Consider the following 18532-nt stretch of genomic DNA (forward strand, 5'->3'; position numbering starts at 1 on the left):
TGAATCTTATCTGTAAAGCTCGTTATGTAATTTGGCACAGACAGCCACAAATCGCAAATTTTCTTTAAAGTATTGTGTTCTCGTCAAAAAGGAACGTTTTTTAATGGTTTGGACATATGACAAAGGGATGGGAAGATAGAAAAGAAATTCTATGACACATTAGCACATCAATAGAATTAGTTTCTTTTCAGTAAACCATACACATATTTATACTGTATTTTAATATACTGGTGGTCTGATTAGAGGGAACCTCTTTAGAAAGTTTAAACGTCCTTGGATGAAGATAACCCTTAATACAGTTTATGCAGTATAATTAGGGCTCCCGGTTGTATGGTATTTATGTTTTCAACTTTTCCTGTATTTATCCATATTTATTTTTGGGTCATTTTATTTGTATTTATCCTTATTTATTTTGCGTTTTGTGTATAAATGAAGTTGAAAAACGGTACATTTCCATATTTATTTAACTGATAGACGTGCACTCATACTTTGATGTCTGTTGTGTTTTAGCTATTTAAGCTGTCAAATATTACATAACAATACATCCACTGGTAATTACTAGCATTATACCATAAATGTATGTTGACAAATGCTGTTATTTAAATACATTTCATCCTGTGTTTTTTAATTTCTCATGCTGTCCATATGCTTAGCTGCTGACCTATAATTCATCAAAGACAGCATGGAGAGTCACTTAAAAGGAGCCCACATTTCGGTATTCATCCACTTTCAAAAGTAAATACAGACAGAAAACACATTGTTTTCTGTCTGTATTTATCTTTAAAAATCCATAAAAACGGAAAACAGGGAGCCTTAAGTATAATATATACTTTGGCCTACAACTGAGATTCCTGTCTAGCGGGGTATGGCACAGGTCTTATATGGGTGTGGCTGTAATGTACTTCTGAAAATGGGGCCCATGTTGACTTCTTTCACTCCATCAGGGAGACGGAATGTGAAGGTGCGGATGAGGCTGGCAAAGACGATGAAGAGCACCGTTCTGGCCAGCAGTTCCCCCAAACACACGCGGTGTCCTACAAAAAGAACACAGAGGCAAGATCACTTGTTATAATCAAAGAGTCAAGTCGAGTCAATAAAACTTTATTCGGCTGCATTAAGGCCATAAAAAATAAACTTACACATGCGGTAACCAATACAAATAGATAATAAAAACAAAGAGCAAAGCTACTTTACATGTGCAATTGCTAATACTAGGTTTAAGAGATCATCAAGACATTTTTAAAAACATTTCTTCATTCCGCCCAACAAACAAAATTCGTTGCTATGGGCAATCAAAGAGTTATTACTACAATTAAGCAATGTGTTGATGAATGTCAGACCAGTATTTTCAAGTGCTCTATGTATTTTGTTTGCAGAGGCTAGCTAGGACCAGTGGTGGGCGGCATGGTGGTCGCGGGGTGGGTAGCACGGGGTGGGACTTACGGTGCGTAATGCAAAAAAACATTAACTTACCTTTTTGCCCGGTCCCACGTCTCTGCTCCGGCTCACCTCGTCTCGACTCGAGGAACAGGAAGCACAGCCATGACCCACTGACCAATCACAACACTTCAATGCAGCGTTGTGTTTGGTATGCACCCAGACTCCCCTGATCAATCGCAACTCTGCAATGCAGCATTGTAATTGGTCTGAGCATCCTGGTTTAACACTCAGCAAGGGAATGGGGCCTGGGCATGTTCTCCACGCAGGCTGTAATGCAGCATGCATGGAGAGCAGGGAAAGGGTGCATCTCTGTTTTGAGAGGCCCGAGAGGGCCGGCCAAACAGTCATGCGCACTTATGAGTGGGCAAACCACTCCTCCCCTGCTATTATCATTTTATTTATTTATTTTATTTATTTAAGTAGCTTATACAGCACGCAGCTACCCCAGGAAGGGTGCCCCGGCGCTAAAACAGGAACCCAGGAATATAGGAGAGGAACAGGATAATTGTAGGACTAGATTCATGATCTGGAGAACAGCCATGTTTTTAATTTACTACGGAAGAGGGATTCAGACGGGCAAAACCTAAGGTCAAGTGGGAGGCAGTTCCATAGTTTAGCAGTCATTACGCTAAACCCTCTGCCGCCCATTCTGGACCGTCGAAAGCGTGGTACAGTCAAGAGACGTAGATTGTTAGATCTCAGTGATCTGACTGATTGAGATATTACCACTCGCTTTTTCAGGTATCCTGGCCCAAGGCCATTGATAGCACGAAAGGCGAGGGTGAGGATCTTGAATTGAATGCGGCTTGCAATAGGAAGCCAGTGTAGCTCTTTGCAATAAAAAGCAACCGACTGACGGTAGGGGATATTTCCAATCAGTCTAGCTGCTGCATTCTGCACGATCTGAAGACGATCGATCAGATATTGAGGGGCACCGGCGTACAAGCTGTTGGCGTAGTCTAAATGAGATGTGATGAGGGCCTGAGTGATTGTTCTACGGGCGTCTAAGGGGAGGTAAGGGGAGATCTTTTTAATCATGCGAAGTTTCGCAAAGCAAGCTGAGGTGACCTTGTTGATTTGCGCTTTACAAGAAAGTGAGTCATCAAAGTGAAAACCAAGATTACGTGCTGATTGAACAGGAGTGGGCGAGGGGTTAAGTACAGTGGGCCACCACAGGCTGGGGGATATTGGAGTTTTCTGGTTAAAAAATAAGACCTCTGTCTTATCAGTGTTAAGCCTGAGGTGGTTGATGGTCATCCAGGCACAGATGTTATCCAAACATTGGCGGAAGTTGGCATTTTATGTTTCGTACTTTGCACGGCTTAAAAGCAGTGGAGCGATGCTCCTCCACCATAGCAGAGATGCTGCCATTGGCTAAGACTTGCTTGAATCACTTTACTTTCTGAGAGTACTTGGGTTGGAACAGTTAAGAATTCCACCTTGAGATGGTGAAGATTTGCGGGTCCGATATAATACGGCACAAGAATAATGAGACGTGAGGTAACATTAATGAACTTTCTAGAGGATATCCTCTGGGATAATTGTCCGCCATCCAGGCTTTTTGTTCTGAGAGGAAGATCAGGACCCATACTTACAGTGAGGAACAAAGCTAAGATTGATATTAGCCTCAGGAACATTCATTAAAACAATTAGAAGATGCTTGCTGGATGTAACAGGGGCTTAGAGTACTTGTCTGAGGGCATAGTGTAAAAAAATATTACATTTGTTTTCCCTCGCGGTCGTCTCTCGAAATCCCCCCCCCCCCAGCCGGCCCCATGCTCTTACTTGCAGCAGCCGCAGCTGTTACCTGGTCCCCTGCACCTGGTTTATTTCTTGCACCTGGCCCTCTCCCTGCACCTGTGCTACTCTCCTGAGCCTCCAGCTATTTTTAGTACTGGAGGAGCGTAATTTAGGCTTCATCGCTACACGTCACTGAAGCAATATGCGTTGTAATGGATGTCTCCCCATCCACATACCAGGTCGTTCCCTTTAGTGCCATTGAGTACTATGGTCATTTGTGCTCTTTTGAGACCATAAAACATTTTTGCCTTTAGCCAATTTGTGAATGTTTGTAAAACTATTTTTAAAGAAGGCAGTGGTCCCACAGGCCACTGCCTCCTCTTAAAATATGAAAAGAAACTTTTCATTTTTCGTTTTGTAAAGCATTGCCTTTTCATTTTAGGAAAATGGGCTGCTTTACAACAACAACAAAAATTGCTTTTTTGAAAAGCAATCACAGACATGGTGGTCTGCTGATCTCAGCAGGCCACCATCCCCGTGATTTTTGCGATTCCTAGGGGGTCGCAAATTGTGACCTACCTCATTAATATTCATCAGGTAGGTCATTTGCGACCCCTTAGAAATCAGAAAAGGTGTACTATACACCTTCATACATTGCATTTTGCTAATTCTTGAATGCGAATCCTTGTGATTTACAATTAGGGAATAGCAAAATGCGAGCTATAAACATCTGGCCCCTAATGATTTAGTTGTTAATTATGTGTATCATTGTGAACACTTATGATGCAGGCGATAACAAATTCCATTAAAGGATGCCTGCGTATGATTCATTTTGACAGGCCATCTTTAATCCTGATGAAGGCTTACCTGCAGAAAAGGGTAAGAAGGCCTCACTGGTCACAAAGTTGCCCTCTTTATCAAGGAAATGGCCCGGATTGAACTGATGAGGTTTCTCCCAGTAATTAGGGTCGTAGAGAGCTGAGGACAGATTACATATAACCATGGTTCCCTGCAAGAAACAACATCGGAGCACTGGTTAGCAGCCAAATGGTACTCACATTTCATATGACCTATTCAAACTTACCTAAAGAAAATGGTCTTCTTTACATGTACCCCAAGTATAAATTTGTTAAAAAAAGCACTAATTACATTCCAATCCCCTTTCCTCTATATAAAATAGCCTCAACTCTAAAATCCTCTTTTTAATCCTAATTGTATCTGCTTCCAGTATAGTTTCCATTCTTAATCCTTTGAGTGCCCATGTCAAAGAATGCATTAACCATACATTATGTTTATTTCATGAAGCATGAAATTGGAACAAATACTTTTTGGGAATTACACTTTGGTGCATTTACTATTGGTCAGGTTTACGACGTCTGGCGCATCTCTGCTAATCAGCAGAGATGCACCAGAAGCGTTGCGACGCATCTGCCCACCCATGCGCCACCATGATGCGCCGCATTTACAAAGCAGCAAAACTTGGCGCTCGGATGGGCTGATGCGTGACGCATCCCCGGCGGAAATGCTGCGCATTGCTGGAGTTGCGTCGCAAGCGCGACACAGCTCCAGCAAGACTCTTGGATGCCCTATTGCAAACATGCTGCGTCAATCCTTACGCCTGCTTCAAGCAGGCGCAGGGTTTTGACGCAGCATGGCCCTAAAAGTGACTGAGTGAAATCTTGTAGATTTCACTCAGCCACTTTTAGGAGGCGTTCCTGCACAGGAACAGCTAGCCCTGTGCAGGAACGCCTTCTTGTGGCACAGGGCTTTACAACGTGACGCATCTCCCAGATGCGTCACGTTGTAAGCACCCCACACCATGGCGCTGGATTTGCGCCGCCGCTGCGTCACAAAAGTGATGCAACGGTAGCGTAAAAGAGGCGAAAGGGGCTTGTAAATCTGCCCCCATGTTTCTAGAGTTAAGGTAAAAATGGTGCGTAAACTAGGGTAGAATTTAAACCCTTGGAAAAGCCAAACACTTAGGAAACTTCAAGACAACCTGCCTGTTTTTTCCTCACTCAAAGTTCATACTCAACGAGACCTCCAAAAAAATATTCTTCCAACGGCCATCGAATTCCCTTTATTGTTGTAGCTATAAATGGAATGTACAGCCAGGTTCACACTAGTACACACCAACATTCGGTGCACACGACGCATGCGCAGACAGTGCTTTCCTTTACAAAAAGCATTGACAACTCTAATAGGTCTAGCTTTCACATTGAAATGCATGTAAACACAAGCATTCATAGATATCATTGCCATGCGTTGCATGCACAAGTGCAGTTAGGATTGCTTTTTGGATAGAATGCATATTGCATATAATGGCAGAATGCAACTCAGTGTGTTTAGTAAGTGTAGTTTTGAGCTGTAAAATAGACCATCATGCATTTCAATGGTAGCACTTCCTGCGAGGCGGAATGATGCATCAAATAGCCAATATCATAACGTAAGACAGTGATACCTAAACACACAAAAGGTGATGAGAGGAATGCTCGTAATTTGTTTAACCACTGGCAATCCTTTGAGGTAGCATCCTAACCCATCGTTCTTTTGCTCACTACGCCACCTCAGTTTCTACCCAGCCATATGCAAATCAGCCTTGACCCTGCTCCTCATGGGAAAAGTCCAACCTGAACTGCCACGCCAGGTGGAAACTGAACCTAGGACTAATTCCACGCTATTAAGGGCTCCTTTGCCAGGTATAGATTGGTTCCTGTAGCACAATGAACATGCGGCCCACGTCTGGGCACACCCTTGCCACTAAGGGCCGCACTTCAAACACACAAAAGAGGATGGGAGAAATGCTTATAATTTGTCTACATACTGGCAATCGCTAAGGATAGCATCCCAACCCATCGTTCTTTTGCTCACCATGCTGCCTCAGTTTGGACCAGCCATGTGAAAATCAGACTTGTCCCTGCTCCTCAGTCCAGCCTGAACTGCCAGGCCAGGTCCTCACCAAACCAAAACACAAGCAATCTAGGAACGGTTTCACACTAATAATGGCTCATCAACCTGCTGTAGTTTGGTTCCTGTGGCATAATGAAAACAGAACCTACGTCTGGGCATACCCTTGCCACAAAGGACAGTACACCAAATACACAAAAGATGATGGGAGAAATGCTATCAATTTACCCTAAGTGGCCATGGGTATGCCCAGACTGTGCATCTTGAAGTAAGTTACACCCAACTGAAGAGTCCCAATCAGGGCAAAACTGGTCTTGGGTTGCTTGAGTACTGTTTCGGAGAGGGCCTGGCTTTGCAGATCGGGCTGACTGTTACTAATGGAGCACGGTCAAGCCTAATTTGCATATACCCAGATCTGATATGAGGTGACATGGTGGGCAAAAGAAGGATGAGTTGGAATGCTACCCCAAGCAATTACCAGTGGTTAGTCTTATTGGAATCATCATCACATCACCTTTTGTGTGTTTGATGAATCACCATAAGTGGCCATGGATATGCCTTGATGTGGGTCCTTTGCTCACTGTACCACTCAGGCAAGTCAATACCCCCCAGTGTAGGATGTTTGTTCACAACAGTAACCTCCATGTATTGTGGCCGAAAATCTGAAAAACAAAGGTTATGGATTGGTGTATGGTGCATTTTTGGAGAAGTAAATGTGATAAAAAGCGATTTGGTTGTGGGTAAGGGGTTGGCTTGAGGTGAAGGTAGGCCTGCGAAAAGCATGGTCCTTCTAGTTCCATGCCAGGGTTGTTCCCATCTTGGTGATTGGCTTCATAATATAAGTTGAACACCATACAACAGTGTTAGGACTTGCCATCATACTGCAGATAATTCTATTAATTTTTTATGTGTCAGCTGTATGCTTTCAGTTGCTGGGGATCAAGTACCATGGTCAATATTGTCCTGTGTATTGATATAGGCTCCGGACACATTTATCTCCAAAAGACAATGTTGTTCTCTATTGTGCGTTCTGAAATAATTGAGTGTGCAGTCAGTAGGAAATAGCCCATTACTCAAAACACTTTAGCATTTTTTTGTTTCACCATCCAAGTTGCATTGTTTTAGTCTACCCACACGCAAACCTTAATTGGCCGCAGCAACATCGCTTGACATCAATACATGAAAAAAGAGTAAAGAAATAAAGAGACAGAGTGGGCTTTGGGTCAGCCCTCTTTAATCAAATGCTTTCATGTATTTCTGATGTTTTCCAATTGCTTGAATGGGCTTTCAGTCAAGTTTATCTCATTTTGTGGATGACTATACTGTGTTACAGCTGTTCTGTCTGCTAGAGACGGCATACTTTCAGAGGAGATGGGGAACTCTTCGAGCTGTGAAGTAGCATCTTGCTGGAAACCACACTCATGGCATGGTTAGGCACTCTTGCCACCTAGACCTCACTGCTTTTCAATGCTCATGGTCACCTAGAGTGGTGTTCATCGAGCAAAGTGGAGTGTCAGGCATGAGGGTCAGTGGTGGGATTGTGGAATTTAGTGCTTGGCTAGGCAGCCAGTTTGGGTTTTTTTGTGTTCCAACCTGATGATCTGACTTTCAAAAATAGGGCATGCAAAGCCTAACAGATGACCCATTTTACAGGATGTTGGTCTCTCCATAAAATGCTTAATAAAACTCCCAAATCCTAGTTAAAGTTGAGTTTTTCCCTAAGATATCAGTTCCTGTTTGAATCATAGATAAAGACCCATTAACTAGTGACGATGCATCACAACTCATTAGTTCCCTTATTTTTCATCTCATTCTTTGTCTTTGATTTTTAGGTCAAGCCTAGTAGCAGCATGTATGCACTACTAGCTCTGCGAGACTGCTGTAGTAAGTATGGGAGAGAAGCAGTGCCCAATCTCCGCCCATATTTTTCATTGGCTTATGTCATTGTCTTTCATAAATGCTGCCTTTGGATTCATTAACAGGCTTGTTAGTCCCTCTTTAGTACGACCTTGTCTTCATTTGTGCCCTCCCATGGCGACTGGCCCTTTTACTTTTGCTGTTTCACTGGATCTGTTATTTAGTCTGTAAGCACAATTTACTTTATTGAGTTTGTCTTACTGCAGCCCCGGAAATGCGCTGCCTCAGCTGCAACGACTTGTGTTTTTTTGTGCAGCATGGCCGCCCTGGTAACAAGGGCACCTGATTTCAATCACTTTAACATGCATTACTTGTGTCTGTTACCACCACCACCAAGCCCACTACCATAAATACTACTGCCACCAATGCCACCCCCACAATACCACCACCTCCACCACCACCACCAATACCACCACTAATACCAATACCACCACTAATACCACCACCACCAATACCACCACCACCAATACAACCACCTCCACCACCACCAATACCCCAACCAATACCACCACCATCAATACCCCCACCAATGCTGCTGCACTCAATACCACCACCATCACCAATACCACCACAATGCCACCAATACCACCACAACCATCAATACCACCACCATCAATACCACCACCACCAATACCACCACCACTAGTACCACCAATATCACCACCACTAATACCACCACCACCAATGCCACCACCACCAATACCAGTTGCACCTCCATTAATACCAATATCCCCACCACCACCACCAATAACACCACCACCAATACCACCCTCACCAATACCACCACCACCACTACCACCACCACCAATACCACCACCACCAATACCACTACTACCACTACCACCACCACCAATACCAATACCACCACCGCCACCAATACCATCAGAATCAATACCACCACCACCAATACCACCAAAACACCGCCACAAATACCACCACCAATACCACCAACAACAATACCACCACCAATAGCACCACCAATAGCACCACCAATACCACCACCACCAATACCAACACCACCAATACTACCACCACCAATACCACAACCACCAATAAAAGTTCCACCACCAACAATACGACCACCAAAATTAATACCACCACCAATACCACCACCACCAATACCACCACCACCGCTAATACCACCACCAACACCACCAATATCACCACCACTAATGCCACCACCAGTACCACCACCACCAATACCACCACCACCAATACCACTAATACCAATACCATCACCAATACCACCAGCAAATATCACTGCCATCAATACCATCACCATCACCAATACTACCACAATACCACCACCACCAATATCACCACAAATACCACCACCACCACCAATACCACCACCAATACCAGTAACACCACCAATACCAATACCACCACCACCAATACCCATACCACACCACCAAAACCAATACCACCACCACAAATACCACCACCACCAATACCAGTACCACCACCAATACCAGTACCGCCACCACCAATACCATTGCCACCACCTCAGTGCTTCTCGCTCACTAGTAGTAGCAGGAGCACCTTACGAGGCGGGATCTGCAGCTGAGACCATCCCTCCCTCCCTCCATGCCTTCCATAAAGCACAGCCCGCCCTACACCAGGAGGTGAAGCCAGGGCCCTACTACTGCTGGAATATTTTTTATTAGGCCAAAGATAGCAATGACAGTATGCAATGCCACACTGCCCACTCAAATCACGGAGAGGGCAGTAAACAGCACCCCTGCTGCTCTTCCTCCTGAGTCATGACAGTGTAATCACAGAGCAAAAGGTGTTGGAGCACTTTGTTAGTGTTTATAGCTCGGATCATATGTAACTCTCATTTTTCCCTTTGTCTGTGTAATTTACAACACTTACACATCTTCTTCACTGCACTATTTATCACTACTTTGAAGATGTCGCAGGCCGGTCTCTTCCTCTGATATTTCTGATATCTAACAAGTGGGCGAGAAAGCCCTTTATTGCAATGCAACAGGTCTCGCATTTGTGAGAGTTTAAGGTTTTAGTATTGTAAATGACAATGCCTTTTATTTATGTTTTAAAATACATTTTAAAACATAAAATTCATTTATTACCTATTTTGCAAATTGCTTTTGGGTTGATGCGTCCCAAATGGCAAAATACCGGTCGCAAAGGGGCCGTTTCTGGAAATTGGTCTGCTTGCGACCGGTATTTTGCTTGATGCATGTGCCCCTATGTGAAGCAAAAGTCCAAACAGCCTCTCCTGAGGAGTTTTTTTTTTCTTGTTGTCTATGGTTGTCTATGGGTTCGGTTGTTATCTATGCATTCTTTATTTGATTTCTGTTTGCGCCCTACCAGGAGAAACAAGAGTGGAATGGCGTACATGAAATTACTTGTGTGTCAGCTCCCTTGAACTTGGTAGGTCCAAAGCTTCCCGCATGTCTTTAGTTGCTAACAGGCACATGCATCAAAGCTTTTTGCGATCGTAAATGGTGCAAATCGCAAAAATTGTCCGTTTGTGAAGGCCCTCGCAATTTGAGAATTCGCAAATATTTGCGAGTTCTCAAATTGCGATTGCATTTAAGGAATCGCATTTTGCGATTCCTTAAAGGCAATGCATGAAAGTTTTAAAAATAGCGATTTCGCATTTAGGGGGAGCAAATTACCATGAGGTTGAACCTCATGGTAATTTGCGAAAACTTTTAAAAATGTCCTTTTGTGCATTTTTCAAAGTTTCATGTTGTGCACACACATGCCCGTAGGGCATGTGTGTGCACAACATATGTGCACAGATTAATTTCAGGGGCACAACAGGTTGTCCTGTGGACACCCCTGCCCCCTTGAAATTGCATTCTCAATTTGCGATTCGCTAATTGCAAATTGCAAATTGAGAATGTCTTCCCATTCATTCCTATGGGCCTCTAAGCCCATAGGAATGAATGGGGAGGCATTACTTAATTGCGAGTCGCAATTTGCGAGTCGCAATTAAGGAATGTTTAGAAATCGAAAAAATGTCAGCGATTTCTTCATGCATAGGCTTCTGCGATTTCTTAATTGGGATTCCTTAAAAATCGCAATTAAGAAATCGCAAAAGCCAACAGCTTTTTCCATTGATAGTGAAGTGCAAGCTAAAAGAGTAGCCCTACTGGTAAGGAATCGTCTCTGTCCTGCAGTTAATGAACTAAAGTCTCTTCTTCTCACCAACGTGTATGATGAGACAATTTAGAAGAACGTTATCATGTCAAAGTTTCTAAAGGGACCAGGATTTTGTATTCTAACTTCAGTGATGATTCTTTCTTTGATGTGTAAAAAATGTGCCCATTAAAAAGGAAGATTTTGAATACAGGGTCACAGCTACAAATGAAATGTTTTATCCTGAAGAAGGTCTGAAAGACTTGTACCATAATAGACCGAAACGTCGACGCCAAAGTCCATTACCTCACCTGCTTTTCATTATAACAAGTGATCTTTATTTTTTAAATAGGAGTCATTTGTTTTTTTATCTGCATTACTTTGGACTTTCTATTCAAATGATTTATAGGAATAAGCTTGAATCTTTCTTGTTCATTTGAATCATGATTAATGCTCTTTGTTTTCATGTACCCTACAAAAATTAATATAAAAATTCAATATTTTTGATAAATAACTTTCCTGTGTTGCTTTTTCTCATGTCTCCAATGTTTATTCAAGTAGCTTTATAATTTATACTAGCAGCCCGGCCAGACTTCCGAGGATGAAAAGTAAAGTGTGTAATGTTGTGACAGATGAAGTATGTCATTATTGTAAGATTTCGCGGTAAACTACATTTTTAGTTTCCTTTGAATGAGGATGTAGAATAAATTGATTTTGCACATTCCCGGTGCGAGAGAGTGCAACATATAACTGGCCATGAGTGAAGCACTCTTCTCGTAAGTCGATGCCTATAACTTTATATGTTTGACCTTGCGATTTGTTAATGGTAGAAGCAAAGGCAATGTTAATGGGGAATTGCAAACGTTTTAATTGAAATGGCAGATCTGTAGGTATCATGGGTATGTGTGGAATGTGAGCTAACTGGCCGGCAGCAGGGCCAGATAGAATAGTTGCTTTAATGACATAAGGTAAAAGATTTTTAACTTGTAGTCGGGTTCCATTGCATAGATTTGGTGGATGTAGGTTTCGCAATAAGATGATTGGAATGCCAACTTTTATTTGGAGTACATGAGATGGAAGTCCCGAAGGGTTAAGTGAGTTTAGGAATTCTTGAGTATAATGTACTGCGTCTTCAGTATCTAATACTGTGTCAATGAATTTATATACTTTTGTTTCCCCTGGGATTTGAAGTAGTATGTGTTCATTGATGTGGTTGACACTTGTGTTTCTGGGTGCAACTATAGCTCTTTGACAAATCCATTGGTAGTCTTTGTTAATAATATTGTGAACGTCTGGGTATACATGTTGTATGAGTTCCTGTAAGTTCGAGACAGCCGTCCCTAAATTTTCAATATTAATGGTATCATTTGTGTTGTGTAAATCTCCATTACCAACTTGTAGTAGAAGATCAGCAAAGAGATTATCTCCACCTCCTAAATGTGTTCTCATGTTAGTGCGTAAGGTAAGAGTTTGTACGGAGTCCCATAGGTGTGATGCTTTTAAGCATGCTTTTAGTATATCAGCACGTGTTCCTCTTGGGACAACAGGAAGAGTCTGACGGAAGTCACCTGCAAAGACAAAAGTGACCCCACCCATGATTGTAGGACAATTCCTAATGTCTTGTAGAGTTCTGTGTACGGCGTCTATATGTGCGAGGTGTGTCATAGTATATTCGTCCCACATAATAAGAGACACTTTTTGAAACAGGGTGCCTAAGGGTCCGTTTTTGCGTACTGAGCAAGTGGATTCATTTTCAATGGAAACAGTTGAAGGTAGTTTAAATGTGGAGTGTGCTGTTTTACCTCCAGTTAGCAAAGTGGCAGCTATTCCAGAAGATGCAACTGCCAGAGCCAATAGTCCTAATGAGCGTATTTTTGCAAGTATTAGGTTGATTAAGTAAGTTTTCCCAGTCCCTCCTGGTGCGTCTAAGAAGAATACTTTTCCATCTTTTGTTTGCACACTTTCAACAATGGTGTTGTATGCTATTGTTTGATCGGGCACTAAGTTTGGCAAATGTTGTGCAACATATTGCAGTAGGTTCTCTGTCGAGTTGTCAAAACCAGTATGGTTGTACGGTGTATGTATAGTTCTTTTTGTTTGCGGCAGTTTGAAATCTTTTAAAGTTTTTTCACTTAGTACATACAGCGAGTCTTCAATTAGTATGAGACCCTCGTTAAATATGTCATTACTCATTGGTATTGATTCATCATTTGTTTCTTGACGCCTATTGTGTAGTATATCTTCACACAGATCTTCTTTGTATTGTTCCCATAAAGTAAGAGGATCAGATGGGTTACAAAACAGCAGAATAGTAACAAATAATTCACGTAACTTAGATGGGGAATGTGAAAGTGCAGCATCACCTAATGTATGTTTCCAATGTTGGTCGTCTTCAATGAGTCCAAGTTCTTTACACGCTGCTTGATAGGTAGGCATTAGTTGTCCGTTAACCGTTAAAAGAGTTTCAAAGCCTGTAGGTCCGCGAACATGTTGTAAAAGAATGCGTAAGTGGAAACACTCCGATTGGTTTGGGTGAATAGTGTACATTCTATCAAGAGCTGAGTCTTTTTTTACACCAAGGTGTCCTAATACTTGCTGTCCACGTTTTCGTCGTTGAAAACTTGATTTTGACCATGTATAGTATTGTGGTACTTCTTGGTATAGCAATGTTTTTGCAAAATTGTTGGTGGCACACAATTGGAAGAAGGCAGTAAGCGTTGTGTGCGTTGGGTTCTGTGCTACATGTACAATGTTCTTGTCATTGAAATAGACTCTTTGACCATTTTCAAGATGCACAGCTAGATGTGTGACAGTGGGATGGCGTTCATGAATGTGAAACTCTAGAATGCGCCACACTGCTTCAGAAGTGCTAATATACCGTCCATTTGGATATGTGTCTATTTCATTGTGTTTGTTTTCAATAGCAGCAGTTGCTTGATCCGAGCCTTTGTTAATATATTTGCAAATATATTTAATAGCTTTAACAGATTGGCAGTATTCAATATTAATGTGAGCATTGAAAGTGCGACATAGTAGTGGGGAATATGGAACAACCCACTAATTATTGACAGTGACTTCCTGTCCTCTAACCATCATTGTGATAGTATGTCCACCATGTTCGGTGTTCCTTCTACGATAAATGGGGTAGCCGTTAACCCCAGTTTCTGTCTCATTAATGAGAGGGCGCGGGTATTTATTGGTGCAAATCCAGTTTTTCATACATGGTGAAAGAATGTTGTGTTCACCACAAGGACCGTGTATCATGTTTTTCTTGACAATAAGAAATAGTTTTGGATCGTTAATATGATCAGGCAGCTCTGCGGAGATAATGAGATCAACGTCATCTGCATTAATTTTTGGTTCAAGCCATAATAGTATGTGTACATGAGGTAGTCCTCTCTTTTGCCATTCAATAGTAAATACGTAAGCTTTAGCAGATCCAAAGATACCCTGTTGTGTTAATAGTTTCATTAATGTTTTAACTTTTAAATTGAAGACCCGTGCAACTATGTCATGTCTATCGCATGGTTTTTGTTTTGGGAAGAGTTGATCTTTAATTTCTTGCCAGTCTGGATTGCATGTGAAAGTAATGAATAAGTCTGGTCTGCCGTAGTGCCTGACGTATGTCATAGCATCTTGTGTTTTTTCGTGCATGTACCTTGGTGATCCAGTGAAAGTAGCTGGTAAAATAATGTGCTGTCCAATGTCTTGAGCTTGTACGTTGTGATCTTGATTGACAGCATCTTTTAAATTGATGTAGTTGTCTGCACGTAGCTGTTTTTGATTGTGCCTGATAAAGTCTAGTCTTTCTGTGATCATTTTGGCCATCATATCTACAATGTATTGATTGAAGAGATTGCGGAACCAATGCAAGGTATTGAAAGTTGTATTTCTAACCATAAGAGTATAGGCATAGTACTGCATGCATGTAACAGCTTTGTTTGTTTGCAGAGTTTCTTTGTGGTATATTGAGACAATAACCATCTTCACCTTAAGGGAATAGGATGGGGTATTGTAAAGGATCATAGGATCTATGTAATTCAGATACTTTGCGTAATACTCCCTCTCGGGTATGTAATACAATGTCGCGTGGTCCCTTCTCCTCGTTGACTAAAAGAACGGCAACTTCATCGGTAGGTGGTGCATTATATCTTCCTGCATGTGTATTTGTTGGCCATTTATCAGCGTGTATAATAATGCACAAATCTTCCTCTTGTGAATTCATTTCATAGTTGTACTTTAGTGAACGAATGTATGTGTTATGATGGTGCAATGTGTCTTGTAGTAGTTGTATAAGGTCTGTGTTCAAATTTGGCACCATGTGTGAGCGGGTGTCTATTTGTTGCTGTTGAGATAGGAAATATATTTGTAGGAACTGTGGTGCTTTCCCTTCCATTGGCAGCATACTTCCAATCAAGTGGTATAACTGTCCATGTATTTTAAATGTCGGCATGAAATTTCCTTCCCTAACTTCATTTGCACCAAAGGATGTCATTTGGAATAGAGTATTATAACGGCGTGTGTTTGTTAAGAAATGATTAGAAAGTGTGTGAGTGCCATCCAGTAGTTGTCTAATGAGTGGCGGTGGATCTTCAATGTTGTTAAGAATTACTTTTCCTGATGAGCAGCAAAGGCCTTTAGGCTCTGCCTTCCATTTAAGTGCATTGCAGTGAGTACAGATATTGTTCATGAGTCCAATTTGTACATGTGGATTGTTGCTGTAGTCATGAAGTGGGCTATAGTTGAATGCTGATCTGAGAGTGTGTGGGTGTTGTACTGTATGTTCTTCTTGCTGTGATTGCATAGTTTGAGTTGTGAAACTTTGTTGTTTTTGTACGTTGTGTGTCTCCAGTGTTTGATTAGGAATGAATGTGTCAGTGTTGTCTTTGTTGGTGTTGTTATTGTTGTTAGTGTGTGTGGTCTTAGAGGTCGTTGGCTGTGGAGTACGTTTATGATGCTGTTGTGAATGTGTTGTATTTGTTGTTTGTGAAAGATATGAGGTTGATGGTGCATCAATGTTATGTAATGTTTCCTTATTATTTGTTTGTGTAAGTCTTATGCGCTTGTTTGTGTTTGCACGTTTTTTGTATGTAGTCCGTGAAAGATGTGTTTTCCTCTTCACCATATTGAAATGTATGTGTTTTAAATAATTACAAAAGAGAGAGTAATGTAGTTACGTTGATGTTCACTGTTGCTTTCCCTAAATGTGTTAGCGTAGTAATGTCACACTTGTCACTTTTCCCTCATGTATCTTAACGTCTGGTTTTGTAATCTGTTCTTGTGTAATGTGCTCCTTATGTTTCCTGTAACCTGCACACTTGTCACTGTTTCCTCCGGTCAGTTTTTGGTACCTTAAGTATATTTTTTGTTCACAATTGTTATTTTTCACCTATGTATCTTAACGTCTGGTTTTGTAATCTGTTCACGTCTAATGTGCTCCTTATGTTTCTTGTAAGCTGAACACTGGTCACTGTTTCTTTTTGGCAGTTTTTCCTACCTCATGTATATTTTTTGTTCACAATTGTCACTTTTCCCTCATCTATCTTAACGTTTGCTTTTGTAATTTGTTCACGTGTACTGTGCTCCTTATGTTTGTTGTAACCTGCACACTTGTCACTGTTTCCTCCTGGCACTTTTTGCTACCTCATGTATATTTTTTTGTCACAATTGTCACTTTTCCCTCATGTATCTAAACGTCTGCTTTTGTAATCTGTTGATGTGTAATGTGCTCCTTATGTTTATTGTAACATGCACACTTGACACGGTTTACTCCTGGCAGTTTTTGCTACCTCATGTATTTTTTTTGTTCTCAATTTTCACATTCCCCTCTTCTTTCGTAAGGTCTGCTTTTGTAATCTGTTCACATGTAATGTGGTCCTTATGTTTCTTGTAACCTGCACACTTGTCACTGTTTCTTCCTGGCAGTTTTTGCTACCTCATGTATTTTTTTTGGTCTCAATTTGTCACTTTTCCCTCATGTAGCTTAACGTCTTCGTTTGTAATCTGTTCATGTGTAATGTGCTCCTTATGTTTATTGTAACATGCACACTTGTCACTGTTTACTCCTGGCACTTTTTGCTACCTCAAGTATATTTTTTGTTCACAATTGTCACTTTTCCCTCATGTATCTTAACGTCTGCTTTTGTAATGTGTTCACGTGTAATGTGCACTTTATGTTGATTGTAACCTGCACACTTGTCAAGGTTTACTCCTGGCAGTTTTTGCTACCTTATGTATATTTTTTGTTCACAATTGTTATTTTTCACTCATGTATGTTAACGTCTGCTTTTGTAATCTGTTCACGTCTAATGTGCTCCTTATGTTTCTTGTAAGCTGCACACTTGTCACTGTTTGTTTTTGGCAGTTTTTCCAACCTTATGCATTTTTTTTGGTCACAATTGTCCCTTTTCACTCATGTATCTTAAGCTGTTCTTTCGTAATCTGTTTAGGTGTAATGTGCTCCTTATGTTTGTTGTAACCTGTAAACTTGTCACTGTTTCCTCCTAGCATTTTTGCTACCTCATGTATATTTTTGTCTCACAATTCTCACTTTTCTCTCATGTATCTTAATGTCTGCTTTTGTAATCTGTTCACGTTTAATGTGCTCCTTATGTTTATTGTAACATGCACACTTGTCACCGTTTACTTTTGGCAGTATTTGCTACCTCATGTATTTTTTTTGTTCTCAATTTTCACATTCCCCTCTTCTTTCGTAAGGTCTGCTTTTGTAATCTGTTCACATGTAATGTGGTCCTTATGTTTCTTGTAACCTGCACACTTGTCACTGTTTCTTCCTGGCACTTTTGGCTACCTCATGTATTTTTTTTGGTCTCAATTGTCACTTTTCCCTCATGTATCTTAACGTCTGCTTTTGTAATCTGTTGACGTGTAATGTGCTCCTTATGTTTATTGTAACCTGCACACTTGTCACTGTTTCCTCCTGGCAGTTTTTGCTACTTCATGGTTTTTTTTCTTCACAATTGTCACTTTTCCCTAATGTTTTTTAACGTGTGCTTTTGTAATCTGTTCAAGTGTAATGTGCTCCTTATGTTTTTTTTAACCTGCACACTTGTCACTGTTTAGTCCTGGCAGTTTTTGCTACCTAATGTATTTTTGGTGCTCACAAATGTCACTTTTGCCTCATGTATGGTAAGGTGTGCTTTTGTAATCTGTTCACATGTAATGTGCTTTTTATGGTTTAGTTATCCTTGTACTTGTGTGTAGTACCTGTTGGTAATTTTCCCACACCACTTTTCCCTTGTAACACACAGTATTGTTTTTTGTTGTAGTTGTGCCTGAGTGTGCCTTTTGATTTATCCTTATACTTGTGTGTAGTACCTGTTTATAATTTTCCACACCACTTTTCCCTTGTAACACACAGTATTGTTTTTTGTTGTAGTTGTGCCTGAGTGTGCCT

General features: G+C 41.2%; 1 protein-coding gene across 1 annotated transcript in view; it reads right to left on the minus strand.

Moving 5' to 3' along the window:
- Nucleotides 1–227: 227 nt before the first annotated feature.
- Nucleotides 228–18532, minus strand: part of LOC147684140 (cytochrome P450 2J2-like) — a 95232-nt gene continuing 76927 nt past the window's right edge. Inside the window, exons 8-10 of the mRNA XM_086944530.1 lie at nt 4048–4189; nt 817–1034; nt 228–306 (exon numbers count right to left, since the gene is read on the minus strand). Of these exons, the coding sequence (XP_086800656.1) occupies nt 856–1034; nt 4048–4189 (321 nt within the window). The 3' untranslated portion in view covers nt 228–306; nt 817–855. The remainder of the gene's footprint in view (nt 307–816; nt 1035–4047; nt 4190–18532) is intronic.

Source organism: Lissotriton vulgaris, chromosome 11 (assembly GCF_964263255.1).
Source record: "Lissotriton vulgaris chromosome 11, aLisVul1.2, whole genome shotgun sequence".
In the NCBI taxonomy this organism is placed as follows: Eukaryota; Metazoa; Chordata; class Amphibia; order Caudata; family Salamandridae; genus Lissotriton; species Lissotriton vulgaris.